The sequence below is a fragment of the Thunnus thynnus genome, chromosome 16, assembly GCF_963924715.1.
Source record: "Thunnus thynnus chromosome 16, fThuThy2.1, whole genome shotgun sequence".
Lineage (NCBI taxonomy): Eukaryota > Metazoa > Chordata > Actinopteri > Scombriformes > Scombridae > Thunnus > Thunnus thynnus.
The window spans coordinates 18,402,993-18,423,093 of record NC_089532.1 but is presented as its reverse complement, the minus strand read 5'-3'; the positions used below and the strand labels follow the sequence as shown (position 1 = coordinate 18,423,093).

At 40.8% G+C, this 20,101-nt stretch overlaps 4 protein-coding genes and 1 pseudogene across 6 annotated transcripts; 4 read left to right on the top strand and 1 right to left on the bottom strand.

Annotated features, from left to right (window-relative positions):
• Positions 1-161: 161 nt before the first annotated feature.
• Positions 162-5,026, bottom strand: angel1 (angel homolog 1 (Drosophila)). Of its 2 annotated transcripts, none has more exons than XM_067613785.1 (10): positions 4,934-5,026; positions 3,187-4,365; positions 2,789-3,024; positions 2,620-2,689; positions 2,093-2,535; positions 1,768-1,909; positions 1,523-1,633; positions 1,383-1,416; positions 920-1,083; positions 162-819 (listed from the first exon to the last, which is right to left on the bottom strand). In XM_067613785.1, the coding sequence occupies exons 1-10, from the start codon at positions 4,998-5,000 to the stop codon at positions 659-661; spliced, it is 2,607 nt and encodes an 868-aa protein (XP_067469886.1). In that variant the 5' UTR covers positions 5,001-5,026; the 3' UTR covers positions 162-658. The 2 variants fall into 2 exon arrangements, with proteins under 2 accessions (XP_067469886.1, XP_067469885.1); XM_067613784.1 differs by lacking the exon at positions 4,934-5,026 and adding an exon at positions 4,509-4,692.
• LOC137199466 (leucine-rich repeat-containing protein 74A) lies at positions 4,919-9,606 on the top strand. 2 transcript variants are annotated; one of them, XM_067613787.1, is made up of 13 exons: positions 4,919-5,568; positions 5,854-6,029; positions 6,121-6,228; positions 6,347-6,440; positions 6,720-6,769; positions 6,856-6,937; positions 7,035-7,120; positions 7,195-7,389; positions 7,476-7,571; positions 7,760-7,903; positions 8,122-8,226; positions 8,474-8,559; positions 8,903-9,606. In XM_067613787.1, the coding sequence occupies exons 1-13, from the start codon at positions 5,460-5,462 to the stop codon at positions 9,510-9,512; spliced, it is 1,941 nt and encodes a 646-aa protein (XP_067469888.1). In that variant the 5' UTR covers positions 4,919-5,459; the 3' UTR covers positions 9,513-9,606. The 2 variants fall into 2 exon arrangements, with proteins under 2 accessions (XP_067469888.1, XP_067469889.1); XM_067613788.1 differs by lacking the exons at positions 6,856-6,937; positions 7,035-7,120.
• Positions 9,607-9,722: 116 nt separating this feature from the next.
• Positions 9,723-11,874, top strand: LOC137199467 (olfactomedin-4-like). Its single transcript, XM_067613789.1, has 5 exons — positions 9,723-10,038; positions 10,139-10,315; positions 10,392-10,604; positions 10,687-10,834; positions 10,910-11,874. Exons 1-5 carry the CDS (start codon positions 9,985-9,987, stop codon positions 11,737-11,739), a joined length of 1,422 nt encoding a protein of 473 aa, XP_067469890.1. The 5' UTR covers positions 9,723-9,984; the 3' UTR covers positions 11,740-11,874.
• A 2,476-nt stretch (positions 11,875-14,350) lies between these two features.
• LOC137200004 (olfactomedin-4-like) lies at positions 14,351-16,011 on the top strand. Its single transcript, XM_067614666.1, is given in 4 exon segments — positions 14,351-14,513; positions 14,617-14,829; positions 14,926-15,047; positions 15,102-16,011. Coding segments are annotated over 4 exon segments (1,311 nt in total). The 5' UTR covers positions 14,351-14,384; the 3' UTR covers positions 15,949-16,011.
• Positions 16,012-17,359: 1,348 nt separating this feature from the next.
• LOC137199283 (olfactomedin-4-like) lies at positions 17,360-19,750 on the top strand (annotated as a pseudogene).
• The last annotated feature ends 351 nt before the right edge of the window (positions 19,751-20,101 follow it).

Here is a 20,101-nt window from a genome sequence, read left to right as displayed (position 1 = left end):
ATACACGCAGGGAGCCAGACACAAACTGCAGGCTTTAATGCTAACAGATGCACTTAACTTGCTACATCATGAATCCAGGAAAGAACTATAAATTACTTTTCAAAGCCCAGAGATATGATTTGTTCTTTCTGTAAGGAGCAAAATCACAACAGAGTCACAAATTAATGCAAAATATTTATTCAGTATATTTTTGAAAAAATAGAACTGACTCATAATCGGAGAAATGCAATTCTCATTTCAAAATTAGGTTTAAAATAAAATTAAAATGTGACAGAAGCTGTCAACAGCAAAATAAACAAGTGAGTGCATTATCGCACCACTAAGAGTCAATCCTCGACTTTAATACTATTACATCATCAATTATAAGATTTGTCATATCGTAGTCATAGTTCTGCACCATTTATCCGATGCAAACCATGTGGAACAGGGTTGAACATTGGCGCTTGTTATTTTCCTGGCTCTTTTGAACAAAAATGTGAACGTCCCATTTAGTTAGAAAACTATTATCCTCTGTTGCCAGGATTGAACCGCAAATAATGGTATCCATACTAACCAAAACAAAAACCAAATGTGTACAGAGCAAGAACCGAATCATTTGAACAGAAACATGCTTATCCTCTCACGTCCATCTCGTTCAGTTCATCCGCAGTCTTTTCTCTCATGCAGCGTTCAGGTCCAGCTGGAATTTGGCCAGAAGACTGAGATGGTCAGATGGGAATATGTGGTTGGGAAGGCCTTTCATTGACCATAAGACGTCCTCTGATAGGAGGGAGAGACAACTAATCAACTTCAGACCTTTATTCACGAAGTCGCCACCAGCTAAGGAAAAGAAAGAGAAAAATCCCCACATTAGTTATTTACAGAAGCAAATGATTAATTCAGAGCTGTAAAATGTTAAACATACTGTCCCGTTTTTTACCTCTTTGATCAGAGGGTGAGATGCGTTTTGGGGAATAGAAGATGTAGTCGACAGTAGCTCCTACTTCAGAGTGCAGAGTCGTGACTTCTGAGTTACCAGAGCCTGGGAGAGTGTGTTTATAGACCGACTCCAGGTCTAACCGGTGACTGATGGTGTGTCCGAACCTGTGACACACAAACTCAATCACTGCTATCACATCTGATTTCCACTAACCTGCTTTTTTTCTCCACCTTTCTATATGCATTCCTGTATTGTACATCATAAGGTGACATGCAAAATGGTTGAATGATTAGACTGAGATAATAAAGAATTCCTATTTGTTAATTATAGTGGCTTTAACATTTATTGTTTATGGTCTCTCAGTTTGCTATAGTGACACTGAATTACCATCAGATTCTATTCATCTGTGCATGCAATGTCTGACAATAAGAAGCAGAAACCTTCAAATGACATATCAACTGACCTTCTAACAAAAGGCTGGTTTCTCATTGAAGCATCTGCACACAATAACAAAGAAAATTCAGAGATTCAAACCATTTCTGTGTAGAAATCTGGTTCCATAAATAGGAGAAAAGCTGATGACTGTGTTGTGCTTTCTGCTACCTGGTGTGTTGTCAGTCACGCCTGGGATCTGCTGCAAGTCAGGCGGACGGACATATGCATCTGGACAGTAGCGCAGCCACAGCATGAAGTCATGGCTGTACTGACGTGTCCCTACACGAGACGAACAAATATTAAGACAGGAAGTGTGAGAGAGGAACTGAAACACAAATCTGAAATTTACACCTTGGATCTAGATTGCAAAAATGACAGTATGTACAAAACATGCTCCAACTTCAAACACTGACCTAATACCTGACTCTGACTCTCATTCATCTCCTCGACTGTAGTGTACTGGCAGTTGTCACTGATTGCCAGACAGCTGGGCCACAGAGGAGCAAACAGTCTGTGGCAATTGGCCTTGTATGACAAATCCTCTTGACCTGATATCTGTTGGATATTGATAAATACATACATGGTTACAGAGGTCACTGCATCATTGCAGAAATCCTGAGCCAAATGTATCTATTTCAAACATGTCCACACACAATCATGTGGGAGCAGCTAGATATTTTCCAGCTAACATGCCAGGTATTGATTATAGTCAGTTATCCTTTGTAGTGTCAGTCTCACCATCCATGCTGGTAGACCCTGGTAGTAGAGCTCACCGGTGGTGATAAACTGGTACAGAGGCATGTGGGGGACAGAGTTAAAGTCCCCACACAGTATAACATTACAGTGTTCGCCTTTAGCCTTGCAGGACTTGACCACACGGTGGACTTCTGCCAGCATCATAGCTAGCTGAGCCAGCTTTACGTCACCCCTCCTGGGGTTGAAGAGCAGGTGCGTGTTGGCCACACAGAAAAGTGGGCCCGTCACCTTGACCTGTGACTCCTGGGGGACCACTGGCCGAAGCAGCAAAACAATGCCCACATTGTGCCGGTTCAGGAGCTCCACGTCAGGCCTGAAGAACTCCAGCGGGATGACTGATACCTCAGAAAAGAGACTGCTGCGATAGCAAGTAGCACAGCCATCTGTCTTGGTGCCTGTACGCCGCTTGTACACACAGGTGTAGCCTGGGGCAACAACAGGAAGACAATTTATTTGATGTCTTTGTCATAACATCTTCCAACAGGACTGTTTTGTCTCAGATGACCTACCCATCTGAGTCAGGACTGGATACAGTTGTTCATGATAGTGGTTCTCCTGAACCTCTTGGAGACACAGAATCTACACAAAGCACACAAACAACTCATTAGTGGAATCCTAAAGATTAGAATTAATTTCTACATTCATAGTTTACTTTGAATCAGTCGTCATTTGACTCACATCTGGTGCCCATTTCTCAATTTCCTTTAAGAGAAGGCTGCAGCGGTAGCTCCAGTCCAGCACCTCCAGGGGGCAGTGTGTGTACAGATCCTGGTTGGCCTCCAGCAGGTCTTGAGCCAGGATGTTGTAGGACATGATAGTGAAGTCCATCGAGGCCTTTGTGGATGGGAAGGGTATCAGGGCAGGCCTTGCTTCAGTGGCACTCTCATCCATCTCCTCCCATACTCTCCACATTACTGGTTGGAAGACAAGCACACACAAACAAGTCTGTGCAAATTAACCACTGGATACTAAGCTACTGAAGAGTGTGGACGAATCTAACTACAGCAGAATTACTACAGTTGAGAAAAACAAAAATGAGCATGTAATGAAAGTAAAGGGAGATATCAGACTCTCACCTTCAAAGGGCATTGTCAGCTCAGCTGGAGGATAATAGCTCACGGCAGGAAATTGCCACAGCGGGCACTGCACTTCGTCTGCTAGGCCTGGTCCTGCAGGAAAGTGCCAGCCAGTTTGTGTATCGTGTTGCCCGCTAAATGTAAGGTTTTCAGTGTTTGCAAGAAGGGAGGTAAATACCAGGTCAGAACTAGGTGCCCCATCATTGTCAGCTAAATATTCATCCCAGCATTCAGTTACTTTGACTACAGTTTCAGCTTCAGGCACAAACTCTTCAGCCCCTGGTATCTGTATTTGTTCCTGTACTAAAGGGGTTGTTTCTTGTACACTGGGCTCAGCTGGGGTTACTGATTCTTCCAAGCTTTGTATCTGTATTTGTTCCTCCACTGGATAGATGGTGTACTGAACACTCTCCTCAGCTGGAGTTACTGGATAGGTGGCGTATTGAACACTCTCCACAACTGGAGTTACTGGATAGGTGATGTATTGAACACTGTCCATAGTTGGACTTACTGGATAGGTGGTGTACTGAACGCTCTCCTCAGCTGGAGTTACTGGATAGGTGATGTATTGAACACTCTCCTCAACTGAAGTTACTGGATAGGTGATGTATTGAACACTCTCCTCAGCTGGAGTTACTGACTCTTCAGTGCTTTGTATCTCTGTTTTTTCCTGCACTGGACAAGTTGTTGCCTGTATGCTGTCTTCTGTTTGCAGGGACTCTAATTGTGCCCCAAGTGCTAGCCCTGGACTAATGTCCTCACTTGCAACATTAGTTCCATCCTCTGTGTTTTGCTTATTATAGAACCTATCATGGTCTATTTCTGTGTCCTCTTTCTTAAGAGTTTCCACTTTGTCCTGTCGCTGTGCCTCTTGTATCTCTGTTTCTTCCAACTTCACTGCAGATTGTACCTGACTCATCTTTGCCTCATTCTTTGTTTCTCCCTGCAGGACAGCCATCAACTGTTCTTTGTCTGTGTCAGGCCTCATATCGTCTTGCTTTACTGGACTTTGCTCTTTCATCCTTTCTTTCGTTTCTCCCTTCGACCCACTGCTTGGGCCAAGCTGCTGGCCCAGTGGGGTAGTCCGAGACTGGGTGAACCTCCTGCTTGTGACAGCACCAGCATCCCACACTGCCGTGCCATTAACCACTGCAGGAGGGAGACCCTTCTTTGAGGCATCTGCAAGACAAGCTTAGTGTAAGAGAACAGCAATGCATTTGTTGAAGGTTCAAACATACAGAGCTTTGTAGTTTCTGTCATTAACATTGCCAAAATAATGACAATAAGTGTGTGAATGCCACATATAAAAATATCTGACTGACTTGAACTGCACAGCAAAACATTCACACATGGTGACGTTCTGACGTCACGGGGGGGGGGCGTCCGCTCAATAACAGGTGCAAGCCAACCGACACTGCCATGAGCTATAACTAGCAAAACAGCAGAACAAAACATAATTTGCTCTGCGCTCCCGTTTTCACCACAGAGAAAATAGCAGAAGCTCATACCGGAAAACGTGTCACATTGAGCTTGTGATGGAAAAACAAGTTGAAGTCACCAACATATCGCTGGCGCCAACACGTTATGACAAACTGCTCAGTCAGCGGCAAACTAAACGTCACGTTAGCAACCATTAGCTCCGGACAGCCGCCCAGTCAGGGGAGATGCACACATAGTTTTTATTCAACGAAGCCGGCAACGATACTTTCAAATACGGACACCTTTGCAATGTTGCTGGAAGATTTACCTGAGGGTCGACTGGACAGATACCGTGATAATGGGTAGAGCCCATAAAACAACAGGATGCCAATCATGCTGCCCTACTCAGATAAGCGCATGCGCGTTCTGAAGTTGGTGGTGTTTTTTTGGACGGTCAGGGGACACTACTAAAGTGTCTCTGGTGTTGTCTCCTTTGTGCATGTGTTTTGGCTTTTGAATATGACAATACTAAAAAAATCAAGTTCTAAGAAATAAGAAAAATATTAAATGTACAGTACTTGCTTTCCTGGCATGGTGCAGGGAACCTGTACTCCAAATGTTACCATTTATCAATTCTATATAATATGCTTGGATGTACTAAACACTAGAATGTAACCACACTAATGAATAAATTATCCCCAGCACTACACATGACATGCTACCTGAAAGGTAGAATTACCTGCTGGGCAGTAGAGGCATTTCATTTCACAGCACTAAGCTCACACAAACCAGACGCTGAATGAACAAACTGAAGACGTTTTCAAACAGAACATAGGCTCTAACAGCAGACAGCCATGTCGACACTGTCTTTTGAGTCCCTCTGTTTAAAAGATGATGATTGTCCATCTCTGACACTGTATCGAGGCTCTGAGGATGAGTTTGACACAGACTTGGAGTTGGATGGTAAGTAAATGAAACCATTCTTGGATTCATTCCTGCAGTTCTCAGGTTAAAAAAAACAATATAATAAGTCATTTTTTTCTAATCTGATTGTAAAGCTGTAATTCATGTACACATACATACATATACATACTGTTAATTCATGATATTGATATAAAACCTTTCCCAGTTTCCAAAAGCAATGCAATTAAATGGCTTGTTTTGAGTGTTCCTGTAAAAAATATGTTCATTACTTTATCTACAGGCAAAGGCTGATATAGTAGGACTCACATTCTTACTCATTTCCAGAAAAAGACGAGAGCAACAAGGAAATGTCTATAGCTGAAGTGTACCTGCAAGCCTGCAAGTTGGTGGGTGTGGTGCCAATCTCCTACTTCATACGAAACCTGGACTCTCCCACCATGACACTCAGCCACCATGGGCTGGGACCTTTGGGGTGCAAGGCACTAGCCATTGCTTTGGTGGTGAGTTTTGAAATACAAGTACGTTATTGAATGTGACTTATTAAAATAGAACATTTCTGATGAGCTCTTTGTGTGTTTGTATTGTGTTTAGAGTGATATGCATATCAACACACTGGAACTGGCAGACAATTACATACAAGCTGAGGGAGCCAAATACCTTGTGGAGATGTTGAGGGCTAATTTCACCATTCAGCATCTGGTATGTAGCACTGCTAATTTACCACTAGAGGTAGCAAAAGTGCTTTTTAGGAGACAGTTTACTTGACTTTTACTGTGGAGGATTCTGCATACCTGCATTTCTCTGTTTTTTCTTTCAGGACTTGTCCAACAACCACCTGCAGTCTGCAGGAGCTGAGCATGTTGCTAAAATGTTGCTTGACAGCATTTCAGTAAAATCTATGAAACTTTCAGGTAATGTGCATATATATATTACAAAGCTGTACTGGCTGTAAGGTGATGTACTGATACCGAGGTAGACGGATACAGTTTCAAGAACCCACAGTCCATAATCAAAACAGCGAATCTCATGGCTCACGGTGATTTTCCTGTGCTCTGACAAGGGGGAGGGAGAAAGACAAAAAAGATAGATTTTTCAACAATCAGTAAATTTTACAGCAGCAATAATAGGATTGCTATTATTTATTATCAAGTTTATTTTGTATATTCAAACAAGTACTATTTCTCCAACAGGAAATGGATTTACTGATGATGATGCTAAATATTTTGCAGATGCTTTATCGGTAAGTTATTGTTATGTTTTATATTATTATGTAATGGTTATTTGGTTATTTTTGCTATTTTTTGTTGCTAATATGTTTACATTTAGACCAATTCCAGAATAAAACAACTAGACCTGAGCCATAATGAGTTTTGTGGAAGAGGAGGAGAGCATTTGGGACAGCTGTTGGGTACGGTAAAAGTGTGGTGCCATACTAAGAAAAATGGCCACAGTAGTGGACACAAGATCCATTTCTTTTTAACTAATTTTACCTTCCATTTGTACAGCCAACAATGAAGGTCTAGAGGTACTGGATCTTAGTTGGAATCATCTTAGAATGAAAGGGGCTGTTGCTTTTTGTGCTGGATTAAAGGTATGGCTGATCATTGATCAATGACTTGCTAAACAACATTTGATCACCATGATCAACTTCTTCTCCATATTTAGGTGAATATGATGTTAAAGCACCTTGACTTATCATGGAATGGTTTTGGGAATGAGGGTGCTCTGGCTATGGGAGAGGCCCTAAAATTCAACAACTCTCTGGTGCACCTCAACCTCAACAACAACCGCATGACCAACGAGGGCATCGGTATGCTGTGCAAGGGTCTTGAGGCCAATGACACTCTCCGAGTTCTACTGGTGGGTAAATGAGGTTGCATTCAGCCAACAACAGACACATTGTGAGGTGATGTGTGAAGTAATGTTTGTGTCATACGTGCCTGTAGCTTGCTTACAACTCTTTAACGGTAGAGGGAGCACTGGCCCTGGTTAATGTGGTGAAGAACACACCTAAAACTGCCCTTGAGGAGATCAACATATGTGTGAGTGTAACACCATCATCGTCATGCCATTTGATCACAGTTGAAACCACTCATATTAGCTGTTAATAATTTCAACTTTGTGTTTATATTGATCAAGAAAAGATAGTATTATTTCATTTTTCATCATATCTTAACTATGAAATGAAGAAGACTGAATGTATCATTTTTTTACCTTTTTATCTGAACAGAATGTGCTTGTAAATGAGAACTTTGTGCATCTGCTGGAGGTGACGTGTCTGGAGCATCCCAGTCTGGATGTACAGTATGGAGGGGTGGGAGGATTTATCGCTAAGAAGCCACCAAAACGCATTGATCCGATGAAAGTCATCCAGGTCTGTTTGGTCACCTAATAAAAATAAATAGTCCTAAAAATTTGTAATGAACAGTTACATTCCACCACTTTACAGTTAATGAAAAATATAATCTCATATTCATGTGTAATGTTTAACAAGTATTTTCCTCACATTTAAATCAAATTACTGTGCAATTTATAATCATTCATAGTCTGGTTCTGTATTTATTTCACTATTGTCTCACAATGTTTTTGAAGGATTATCTGGATCAACGTAAACTACGCCTGTGGGATTTCTTTCGAAACATTGACAAAGATGGCACCATGCGAGTCCCTGTTGCTGACTTCAGGAAGGCAGTGCAGGTTTCCTGATGAATGAATGTTGATTCATTGAAGTGTCAGTGACATTTATAGGAAGCACAGCACTTATAAATTTCAGTGACAGAACACTATGAAATCACCCACAATGAGCTCTCTTTGAGTTGAATACTGAATCATTTAAAGCAAACTGTAAGAGACCAGAGATTCAATGATGCATTACATGCAAATTAGAAACGTTGTAATCTGACTCTGGCTGTTTCCTTCCTTTTGTTGTGTGAAAACTTGACAGCAATCAAGCATTCCTTTGGATCGATACCACATTGAGGAGCTGATTCAGAGACTTGATCGCGACAGGACAGGAATGGTAGACTACAGGTGAGCATGTGTCATACTGTATTTGATTATACTCACAGATGGGTGCTTCACAACGTGAGCTTGTGATGTGTTTTTTGTTGGAAAACATTTAGTAATGACGTTACTGTGCACTTTACAATCGTGGCCGTTTGACTGATGACCATTGGAGTTGAACCAAGTGTGTTTTAGCTGTGAATTTGTCCAGCTTCTCACCTTGAATGATGCTTTCAAAAACAACGTCGTAAAATAGTGATGTTTATGTTTGGCACAGAGAGAGGCGTGTAATAAATTGGATGCAGTCTTACATTTTGGCTCCATAAAGCAGTCTAAGAGGTTCATAGGGTTATCTGATGTTTCTGTGCAGGGGACTGGCAGATACGAGGAAACAGATGATGAGGGATCACCGCCGCCAACTGCGGAAGGTTGAGTCCCGACAGAAGAAAGAAAAGCAAAAGAGTGACCGTATCCTCAAGACTTTCCAGAGCGCTGTGGAGGCAGTCACACCACGCAGCTCTATGGTCATATCTCCAGGAGGTGCCAAAGAGGACTCAAGTGGCCCACAGCACTTCTCTGCCACCCCTCTCAGTTCTTGGCATCACATCGTCATGTCCAACAGCAGTCGCTATTCTGTCTCTAACCTGAGCAATGAGCATGTCCACCTGCCCATGATAGGAGGCACCACGCCTTACCGTCCCACCAGTTCCCCAGCTATGCGCTCCTACTCCCAACCCAACCTGCTGGATGACTCCCCTCGCTCGGCCCCAGGCAAGTCCATCTCTGCACAGGGTGTACGCTCTGATCCAGAGATGGGCCATAGCAAGCTCAGCCCCACTGCTAACCACCTGACCAGGTCCAGGCCTGCACTTAATGCCAAGCAGCCAGAGGTTAAAGCCAAAACCAAGAAAGTGAAGAAAAAGAAAACTAAGAAACGTGTGGCGAAAGACTCAAAGACTCCTACACAAACTGTCAAGTGAACTGAATAATGTTATATAATCTTTATGATTCTTTTGGTCATTTGGACACCTTTAGCTACTTTGTTACACAGTTAATAAATAATGATTGAAGAGAGACAGTGTCATTTGTATTATCTTGTTTCTAATTTTAAATAACTGTGCACATTATATTCAGAAATTCATTAATTCAGCAGGACATTCGTCTTTCAGTCAGTCATCGTTCATTCAGTGATTATCCACAGAGAAAAAACATTTTATAACACTTGGGAACTCTGTCATATGGTAGATCCACCCATCATTTATTCTTTGAATTTTGGTGCACACCCAAACACTAGAGTTGTAACTTCTGTTTGCTGAAGATAACAGTAACTGTTATTTCTTGACATGTGCCTTGGCTATCAAGGACAGGTGGAACATCCTGCAAGATGTTGAAACAGGCTATATAAGCCCTGAAGGTCCAGCTATCAATCATAACCAATCTGACTGCACCAGAATGATCAGTGCTCTGTATTTCTTAGCACTGCTGAGCTCCACAGTGGCCTGGGGGGTATGTATGGCATGACTTAGATCATCTTATTCATCCTTATTCTTGAGGCTTTACCTACATTAGAGGTAAGCTGATCTCTCTTCATGTCATCCTTTCTCAGCGTGTAGGCCTGTGGAGTGAAAGGAGCGTGAGGAATGGGACAGGAGGTGGAAGTGGGGGGGGAAGGTGTACCTGTGATGCTTTCCTGCCCAGTTCTACCTTTCCTATAAAAGATCTGGTGGTGGTAGAGCAGACAGCTGGGGAGATCTCCCACAAACTGGAGCTGGAGATGGGCAAGGTATTCATGTGATGTTAAGTTACTTCAGACAAACCAAAAAGAATGTAAACTGATTTTTTTCTGTACTTGATTTCAGCTGGAAGCTTATGAGACAAAGCTGACATCATATGCAGAAAAGATTATAAAATTGACAGTGGAAATTGAAAAAATGGAGAATAACACCAATGCCTACAATGACGCCGAGATAAACGATATGAAGGTAGAGATTAAACAAGTGGAGGCCTTGATTAAAGAGCTGCAGCTTTCAATTAAAGGCTCCACCACTATCTTCGAGTCTCTACGTGTACAGGTAAGTCCTGCAGAACTGCAGACTTGATGGCTTGTTGACTTGTGTTGATCAATTGGCAAACCGTGTCTATGTTCACTTTCAGATCATAGCCATGGTGGGGACCCTGACCGAGCTGGAGAAGACCTATGACAAGAACATGGTTCTGGTGACGCGCCGGGAGTACATCAAGGTGCAGCTGCAACTGGAGGAGTGCGAGAGGCGCCACCAGGAGCTCTTCAACCCCAACATCGGTAAGCTAATCCACACTAAGTTAGTTCTACACCGTCTTTGGACTCATTTAACTAATTTTTCCTCTCTTTCTGCAGGGTCTTGTGCACACACAGGTATCATCAAGGTCAGCAAGCCCATTGTGAGTCAACTAAATGCCCATCTGAATTCTGACTACAAATATGGAGGCTGGGGGAAAGATTCAAAGCCTATTCCTGACAGAGAGTCCATGTACTGGTACTCTGGGTATACTAGTGGCTCCATTGTTGACATTAGGTTTTACACTAACTACAAGAATCTAATTTTGAGAAACCACTTCCAGCATCACAACTTACATAGCAGTTGGAGGGGCACAGGGAACAATTTCATCATCCGTGACAACATTCTGTATTATCAGATCAACAATCCGTTTGGGTTGGCCAAATTGAATTTCACCAGCATGAATTATGAGTCCAGGGTGATTCCTAGGGCTAGCACCAGATTCTCCTACAGTAACTCCCCAAATCAGAACTTTGACTTTTCTGCTGATGAATCCGGTCTATGGGTGACCTATGCTACAGATGAGTCCAGTGGCCGGATGGTCATAGCTAAAATAAATGAGCAGGCTTTTGGGGTTGAGGAGGAGTGGCAGACTAGTATCTATAAACCAGGAGTGAGCAATGCCTTCATGGTGTGTGGTGTTCTGTATGCAGTCAAGACAGTTGATATCCTAACTGAAGAAATATTTTACAAGTTTGACACCAAAACCAAACAAGAGAGCTACGTCAGTATTCCCTTTGAGAGGTTCCAGGATAAGTATTCCAACCTGGACTACAATCCTACTGATCAGAAGCTCTACATGTACAATGATGGCTACTATGTTAATTACCATCTGTGGTTTAATCACACAACTAAAGCTACCGTGACACCATCATTTCTTCTGTCCTAATTTGATCTGTGATTTACTAAAGTATCACATGTTATGAATGAAGCAATCATTGTGCTTCACTTTTTTTTGTAGTTCATGTAGCAAAACATGTATCTTTCTTCTGCTTGATTTGCTAATAAATGATCTCATGCATTTAAAAAATCTCAGGTGTCGTCTTGTGCAAGTTCTCATGAATAGAGTGTATTATTTTTTAATTATTGCAAATGAGAGTATTGATAAAATGACTCAATTCACTTCACTCCCTTCACCCACAATTTCTACTGCCTTAAATGCATTAAAGTGAAGTAGAGTCTGAAGTGCCAGGATTGTTATACTATTCACTTTGCTTATTTTGTTCCATAATGGTTAACTTGCATGTGTAATAGTTTCTGACAATGGAAAAGTAGACATAGAGCTATATTCTGATTTATATTGGAATGATAAAGCTCTGTTTCTCTAGTTACAAATGATTTCCTTAAACATCTATTCCAAATGAGGGATTTAGTTCCGCTAAAAGATGAGCACTGTAGGCGTATACATTCATACTTGATAAAAAATATTGTATCAATAAAGAGATGTATCTTGATTTTTGCTCTATCAGCGCCTTTAGTTTATAGCAGCTCTAAAGTTTTATAGTGGCAACAGTTGTACTTTTGTTCTGCTTTTTTTTAAAACAATAAAACACAATAAAATCCAAACTTACAGTGTAACACTTCCTTAATACACTTTTTAATATTTCCTACCTCACTATTCATCATATATTAAATCAATAAATCATAATTCAGTAGGTGAAATGGCAATGTAACATGGGAAGGGGAAAACTGCACTTACATTTTTAATTAAAGGGTTGTGCTGTGCATTCTTTTAGTTTAATGTACGTGAGTTTAAGTCTTATTTCCATTGTAGTCCTGGATGTGCATTGTCTGAAGTTCTTTACTTGTCTGCAAAAGTAATCGTGTAAAAACCTTCATACGGTCTGTGATAAGACCCAACAGGAGAAGCAGCGACAAATTAAAGGGGAAAAAACAAAAGAAACAGTCTTTAAACTCTACTGGAGCAATGAACACAGGAATGAAAGATATTCACTTATGTGGAGTTTTGATGATGGTGGTGGAGAGCGCTGTCTAACACGTTGGTCCAAAATCTCCCATAAAGATCCAGTTTGGTTTGAAACTGACTGTGACTGTGAAGGCCATAGCATACGACTCACATCATTTTCATACTCATTAAACAATTCAGTAGGCCCTTGTACCTGCATTTGTTATGTTGCTCCACTCTTATTCTTTTTCCTTTAATTTGCCCCCCTCCTTATGTAGCTGTAGATTTAGAGGGAGATACAGGTGCAATAATAGGACAAAGTCAAAGAACACCTACAAAACAATTTTCACTACCTTTTGGTCACATAGAAATCAAATTCTTTTCATTTAAAGGAAACCATGGCAGGGTTTTTATTCTATGTTCAATTTTTTACATATTTCAATAGTTTCCATATCAATAGTTCAGTTTAACATTTTTTTGTTTATAACTGCCACACTTGAAAACTTTTCTCTCAACATTTTTATCTTCTCATTCATTGCTGCTGCTGAGGTGAAATCAAAAATAGAGAAACATACACTGCTCACCCGTTATCAGACTAAGCAAAGGTGCTGGAGCTAAAAATATCACACTGAATGAAAAGAACATCCCCACTCTCAAACCTGTGTAAGAATCTTTTCAATTAGCGAGCTTTCAGCCAGAAACCTCCTTCAAGATGTGGTGCATGAACCAATGACCGAAAGCTTGCTAATTAAAAAGATTCTTGCACAGATTTGAGTGTGCGGATGCTTTATTCATTCAATTTGCTGCTGAAGTGAAAAAGTGGTCCTGCATAATGTGATTCCCTTGGTGTTGAGTCAGCATTTCATTTTAAAAGTTGTTCCCTTGTGGCCCAATATGTCCTCCTTATGAACCGCACTGTTAAAAAGCACTGGCACATGCACAAGCTTACACAATGAACCCTGCTCATCAGGAAGCAATATGAAGATGCAATTTGATTCCTTCACTCAAAACACAATGACTACACAAATAAGTATACTCTATTACGGCTGATTAATAATAATTAAAATTGGTTTGTTTGACTGAAATGAAAAGAATGTCATACAATGTGCCTGCCAGATTGTCTTCCTCCTGCCATAAAACACTTGCTAGACTGAGTGAACAGGCCATAAACATAACAAGGTGGTGTCAGAAATCACCACATATGTCATTTTTCTCATCCACACCCTATGTTCAGATCAAACCTGACGTCGTGGTAGAGTCCTCTTTGTGAGCAAACAAGGACTACTTGTGAATGAACATCTGTTCTTGTGTTGAGCTCAGATAAAAACTTTGGGAAGAGAGAGGGTGTCTATGATGATCTGATAATACTTGTCTTTAAAACACCTCTGACTGAGCCATCTAGGAGACACTTGAGAGTTAAACTGAGACACGATGGTGCAGATTCTGCTGCTTCTCCTACCAGCCCTCAGTCCTGCTTTGGCCTGGATGGTAGGTGACTCTTAATTTCTATTATTAAAAACATGGAGACGGATTGCTCATTATCACAATCCCTTTTTCATGGTAGTAAATATTTTTGAAACATTTTTCAGCCAGTGGAGGACTGGGAATCTGGCAGTGTGACTGCATCAATGGGTGAGTCAGGTCAGTGTGTTTGTCATGTGTACCTGCCTGACACCACCTTCCCTGCCGACCGGGTAGAGCACATGCAACAAGTGAGCAAGGATCTGATCCTGGAAGTGGAAATTCAAATGAACAAGGTACAATAAGACCTATCAAGACTAAACCGTTCCACGGCATTCATACACTGTGATAGAAGATCGTCACATTGATCTGTGTATTTGTTTCACCTAACTCTTGTAGATGGTGAGCTATGAGGCTAAGTTGGATGTGTATTTGGAAGAACTGAAGAAGCTGACTTTCAGAGTGGCCATGCTGGAGAGTAGTCCTGACAGTTACATCAAACTGGACTTTGAGCTGCTCAGGATTGAGCTCAGAGAGTTTGAGGTTCTGGTGTCTCAGCTCAAAGACTCCCTCAACTCCTCCTCGCCCATGTTTGACAGTCTGTACACTGAGGTGAAAGAGACATTTTCCAAAAGTACTCGCATATAGCACGGTTTCCCTCATTGTCAGAACATTACATCTCAATTTAATTTATGTTTTTGATCCTAGATCCGCAACATGACCCTCATTGTGAACCAACTGGAGACTTATGACAAGAGCAACCTGGAAGTGATCCGCATTGAATTTGCCAAACTGCAGAAGAAGCTGGAGGAGTGCCAGAAGGAACAAGAGTTCATCAAGCCAGACATTGGTAAGTCAACTTGGCAGAGGACTGTGGATAAAAGTTTAAAAATCAGAGATTGCCAACCAATGTGAAACATTTTTCCTTTCTTTCCAGGAAACTGCAATCACACAGGAATCATGAGCATCAGCAAACCCATGGTTGTCCAACTGAACGCTCATTTGAATGCAGGTTTTCAGTATGGGGGCTGGGGAAAAGACTCCAAACCTGTTCGAGGCTATGAATCAATGTACTTCTATGGTGCATACAGCAGCCCCTCAGTGCATGACTTCTATTTGTACTCTAACTATGAAAACCTGATTCAAAGGTCTGCATTCAAACAGCATGACATACCAGGAGGGTGGAGAGGTACTGGTAACAATTACATTGTTCATGGTAACACCATTTATTACCAGATCAACACACCTTTCAGTATGACCAAACTCAATCTGACCAGCTCCAAGTATGACTACAGAGTGATCCCGGCCGCAAGCCAAAAGTTCTCATACAGTTACTCAGACAATCAGAACTTGGACTTTGCAGCTGATGAAACTGGATTGTGGGTAATATATGCCTCAGAGGAGAGCAAGGGTAAAATTGTCCTTGCTAAGATAGATGAGAAATCTTTCGGCATTGAGGATGAGTGGAACACCGGTGCATATAAGCAGTTGGCTGGGAATGCTTTCATGGCCTGTGGAGTCATGTACCTCACCAGGTCCGTGGATGTGAACACAGAGGAGATCTACTATGCGTTCAACACCAAGACCAGGGAGGAGAAGCATCTCAGCATCCACTTTCACAAGTTCCAGGATAAATACTCCAACCTGGACTACAATCCCACAGATCAGAAGCTCTACATGTACAACAATGGCTACTATGTGTTCTATAATGTGAGGTTTAACAAAGAATGATACCTTCTCTTTGTGATCTACTGTATTGTAATTGATACGATTGATCTGTATTTACTTTCTTTGTCAGTGCAGCTCTATAAAGCAAAGTACTGTACTTTTCCTCAATAAAATCAAACTGAAGCATGAAGCTGGCCTTGACTTCTTATGTATAAGAATACAACCACAACAATACTGGTGCATACTGAGTGAAAAAATGTTTAGAAATCAGCTCCAGATAATAAAGGTATAAACTACTAAAAGTAAGATCCAGTATGTGTTAAAATTCAATATGGCAAGTTGTTACTATAAGAAATATGTAACTAAATAAATACAGAATTCAGCACTAGTCATTCTCTATTTCAAATTACTCTAAAGCAGCAATGTGCTATGAAAGTTTAGATAAATAGCATGATTAATTGTTGTATCTGCAGCCTTTAATAGTGAAAACAGACTAACATTTCTGCACTTCTATTTCTTCATCGAAATAAAAAATGGACAAAGACATAAGGAAAATACACATATAGACTTTTACATCTATTGAATAATGGATCCAAGTATGTGAATTTCCACCATGGATGTATTAAAGTTGATAATTTTCACAGCCAGTGGCCACATCTATATACTATACACACGACAAAGGCAGACAGACATACTGTATGTTAAAGATACATTACATCAATTATCTAAGGTGGAAGTACTGCACCAAAGCAGTATAATCAGTCCCTGAATCTTACACTGATAACACAAGTGACAATCAATATGAACTCACTTTAAAGGTATTGCAGTCTGCTGCTTGTACTGCAGAGTTAAAAGGAAACTTGGACAGAAGAGGAAATTACTCATATTAATGTGTACAATTCTAATACTGAAGGACAGGATGATTTCAAAATAGGTTGCCCTCTTACAGATCATATTACATTTTCAGTCTTTCTCCACAGTGTAATGAAAGCTTAAGATTAATATTGAACCAGTTAGCCAATAGTCCAAGCTAACTGAAAAAAAAAAAAATCGAGCCTGGAGAAAGTTGCTGGCACATCTGTATTTTTCTCTTGAGTTGATGTATGTTAATTTAGGAAACTCATAAAGTTTGGTTGTATTGTGCTCGGTCACTGTCAATAGTTTTTAACATTGAAGTCATCTCAGGCCACATTTTGGCACTCAGCATAATAAAAGTGGGTGAGGCCCTCCTCCTAATGTTGTGCTGCATGAGAACTGTATATGAGAGTACTTCTAGGAGAGAAAAACACAAGCATAAATCATAAAACTGCAGTAATGCCAGAATAGTGTGTACAATATGTACACCTGCATTGATCTCAAGGATGCTAATAAAAATGCTACGACTTGGAATGATGTAACATGCTAGATTGATACGTGGTGTGAAACCCTGCAGACAAGAGTAGCAATCATATCAGACAAACTATTGGCAGACACAATGCCCTTGGCTGTACTGCTGCTCTTTAATATACTGAGCCCTGCATTGGCATGGCTTGTAAGTCTGAAAGATATTCATTATCTCTTATTAGAGTTAATCCTGTGTAATATCGAAATAAAATAACTGAGTTTGCTTACAGCCGATGGAAGACTGGGAGTCAGGAAATGTGACCACATCTGGTGGAGGATTGGAGTGTATTTGCAGTGTGTTCCTGCCCGACAGCACATTCCCTGCTGACCGAGTGCAACACATGCAGACCTGAGGCTGGAGGTGGAGATCCAGATAAACAAAGTAAATATGAAACACAGAATCCTCTATGGTTTGATTTTGTTTGGAATTTTGGAATAAGTGATGTAAAGCCACATTTAGAGGACAAGCTTCTAGTCATCAGAAAATAATCTACACACAGTACCAGTACCACTGGTTACCTTAATGAGGGGTTTATAAAAATGTATATATATATATATATAGTTATACTATATTATCATATATATATAACATATGTATAACATAAGAACAACTTTTAGGTTGCCAAGTTTGTGAAATATTCTGCTGATTGATTAGATCATATGGCCATTTTTCTTGTGGGAGGGAGGATCTTGACCAAAATATTTACAAGTAGGATATTTATGGATTACTAACATTTATAACTGCATCAACACCAGCCAAAATCCAAAATTTTCACAATCTGGCAACCTAAAACTTGTTCTTATTAATGGCTTGTGACTGATATATAAAGCATTAGTTCATGATTTATTAATCATTAATGAAGCCATTAGTAAAAACTTGTCTTATAAAATGTTACAAAAAAGTGAGCAGTAACTAGAAAGCCAGTAATAATGACTTAAGTAATAATTAATGAAATTATGTTATCTGTGCAATATTTATTTCAGCATCATTTTCACTGCCATGCTCTCCTGTATATACAACTAAAAATTGTACCTATATATAAATACTGTATATATATTTGGCCAACAAAGTTACTCTGATTCTGTTTTATTATTTCCTGTTAAGCCAAATAATGATTAATTGTGTACTACTGTATACACCATGTAATTTATTGCTGTGGCCAGTTCTGTTCAAAGGAGTTTCAAAACATGCCTAAGAACCATTCACTACCACAGATCAAGAATACCACTTGTGTTTATCTCGTTCTGGTGTTATGTTGTCAACGATAAGATAAATTGTTAAAATGCAACTGTGTGGTAATAATTGCCTCAAAGTATGTAAATTGATGAGTCTGTGTCTTGCAGCTTGTCCACTACGGAGGGAAACTGGATATTTTCCTGGGAGAACTGAAGGATCTGACTTTCAGAGTGGTCATGCTGGAGAGCAGTCCTGACAATTACATCAAACTGGACTTTGAGCTGCTCAGGATTGAGCTCAGAGAGTTTGAAGTTCTGGTGTCTCAGCTCAAAGATTCACTCAACTCATCCAAATCAGAGATTGACAGCCAATGTCAACATTTTTATTTTCTTCCAGTCAACTGCAACCGCACAGGAATCATGAGCATCAGCAAGCCAAATGCTCATTTGAATCCAGCATACCCATATGGGGGTCGGGGAAAAGACTCCAAACCTACACGAGGCTCTGAATTATTGTACTGGTATGGTGCATACAGCAGCCCCTCAGTGTATGAATTCTTCCTGTACTCTAATTATGACAAGCTTATTCAGAGGTCCTCCTTCACACACCGTGCTCTACCACAGAGGGTATGAAGGCACTGGTAATAATTAAGTTGTTCATGGAAACGCCATATATTACCAGTCTGCAAACCCATTCAGAATGTCCAAAATGAATCTGACCTCCTCTGTTTAAAGTCATAGACAACTTGCAAAAGCTAGCGAAAGATTCACCTACACTTATTCACCAAACCAGTTCCTGGACTTTTCCACTGATGAGAAAGGATTGTGGGTAATGTATGCCACAGAGGAGGCCATGGGTAAAATTGCCATTGCTAAGATAGATGAGAAATCATTTGGTACTGAGGATGAATGGACCACTAGTGCGTTCAAGCCTCTAGTAGGAAATGATTTCATGGTGTGTGGAGTTATGTATGCGACCAGGCCAGCAGATGTGAACACAGAGGAGATCCACTACTCATATAACACGAAGACCTGGGAGGAGAAACACTTGAGTATTCCTCTTCAGAAATTCCAGGAAAACTTTGTGAACTAGCACTACAATCCCACTGATCAGAGACTGTACATGTACAACAATGGTTACTATGTGTCCTACAATGTGAGGTTTAACAAAGAATGACGCCTCTTGTTCTTGATCTGCTGTGTTGTGATTGATACAAAGGATCTTTACTTTCTTCACTCATTTATCTGACAGTCTGAAATCTATGCGTGGCATAGAAACACTAGAATACACTTTGAGAACATTTGAGAATGGGCATATATACAGTAATCCTGTGACTTGTGCATTTCTGTGATACATCAGACCCCCTCCATTTGGCTTTTTGGATAAGGTTGCAACATCTGATACATCTTAGCCCCCCCCCCCCCCCCCCCCCCCCTCTTTTCCTCTCTTGCTCTCCATGGACCAAGCTGGAGCTTGCACCCCCCTCTGTAAACTGGCCCTCCCTTGGGGGGGAGTGACTCTCCTTTGTGCTGTGGTAGGAGCCTGGCTCCATCTGGTACTGAGCAACCAGACCCAGCAGATTATGTATTCTGGGCAGGGTGATCCCTGCATTCATAGTGGATTGCAGTCATCAAAGAAATACAATCAATAGAGTAA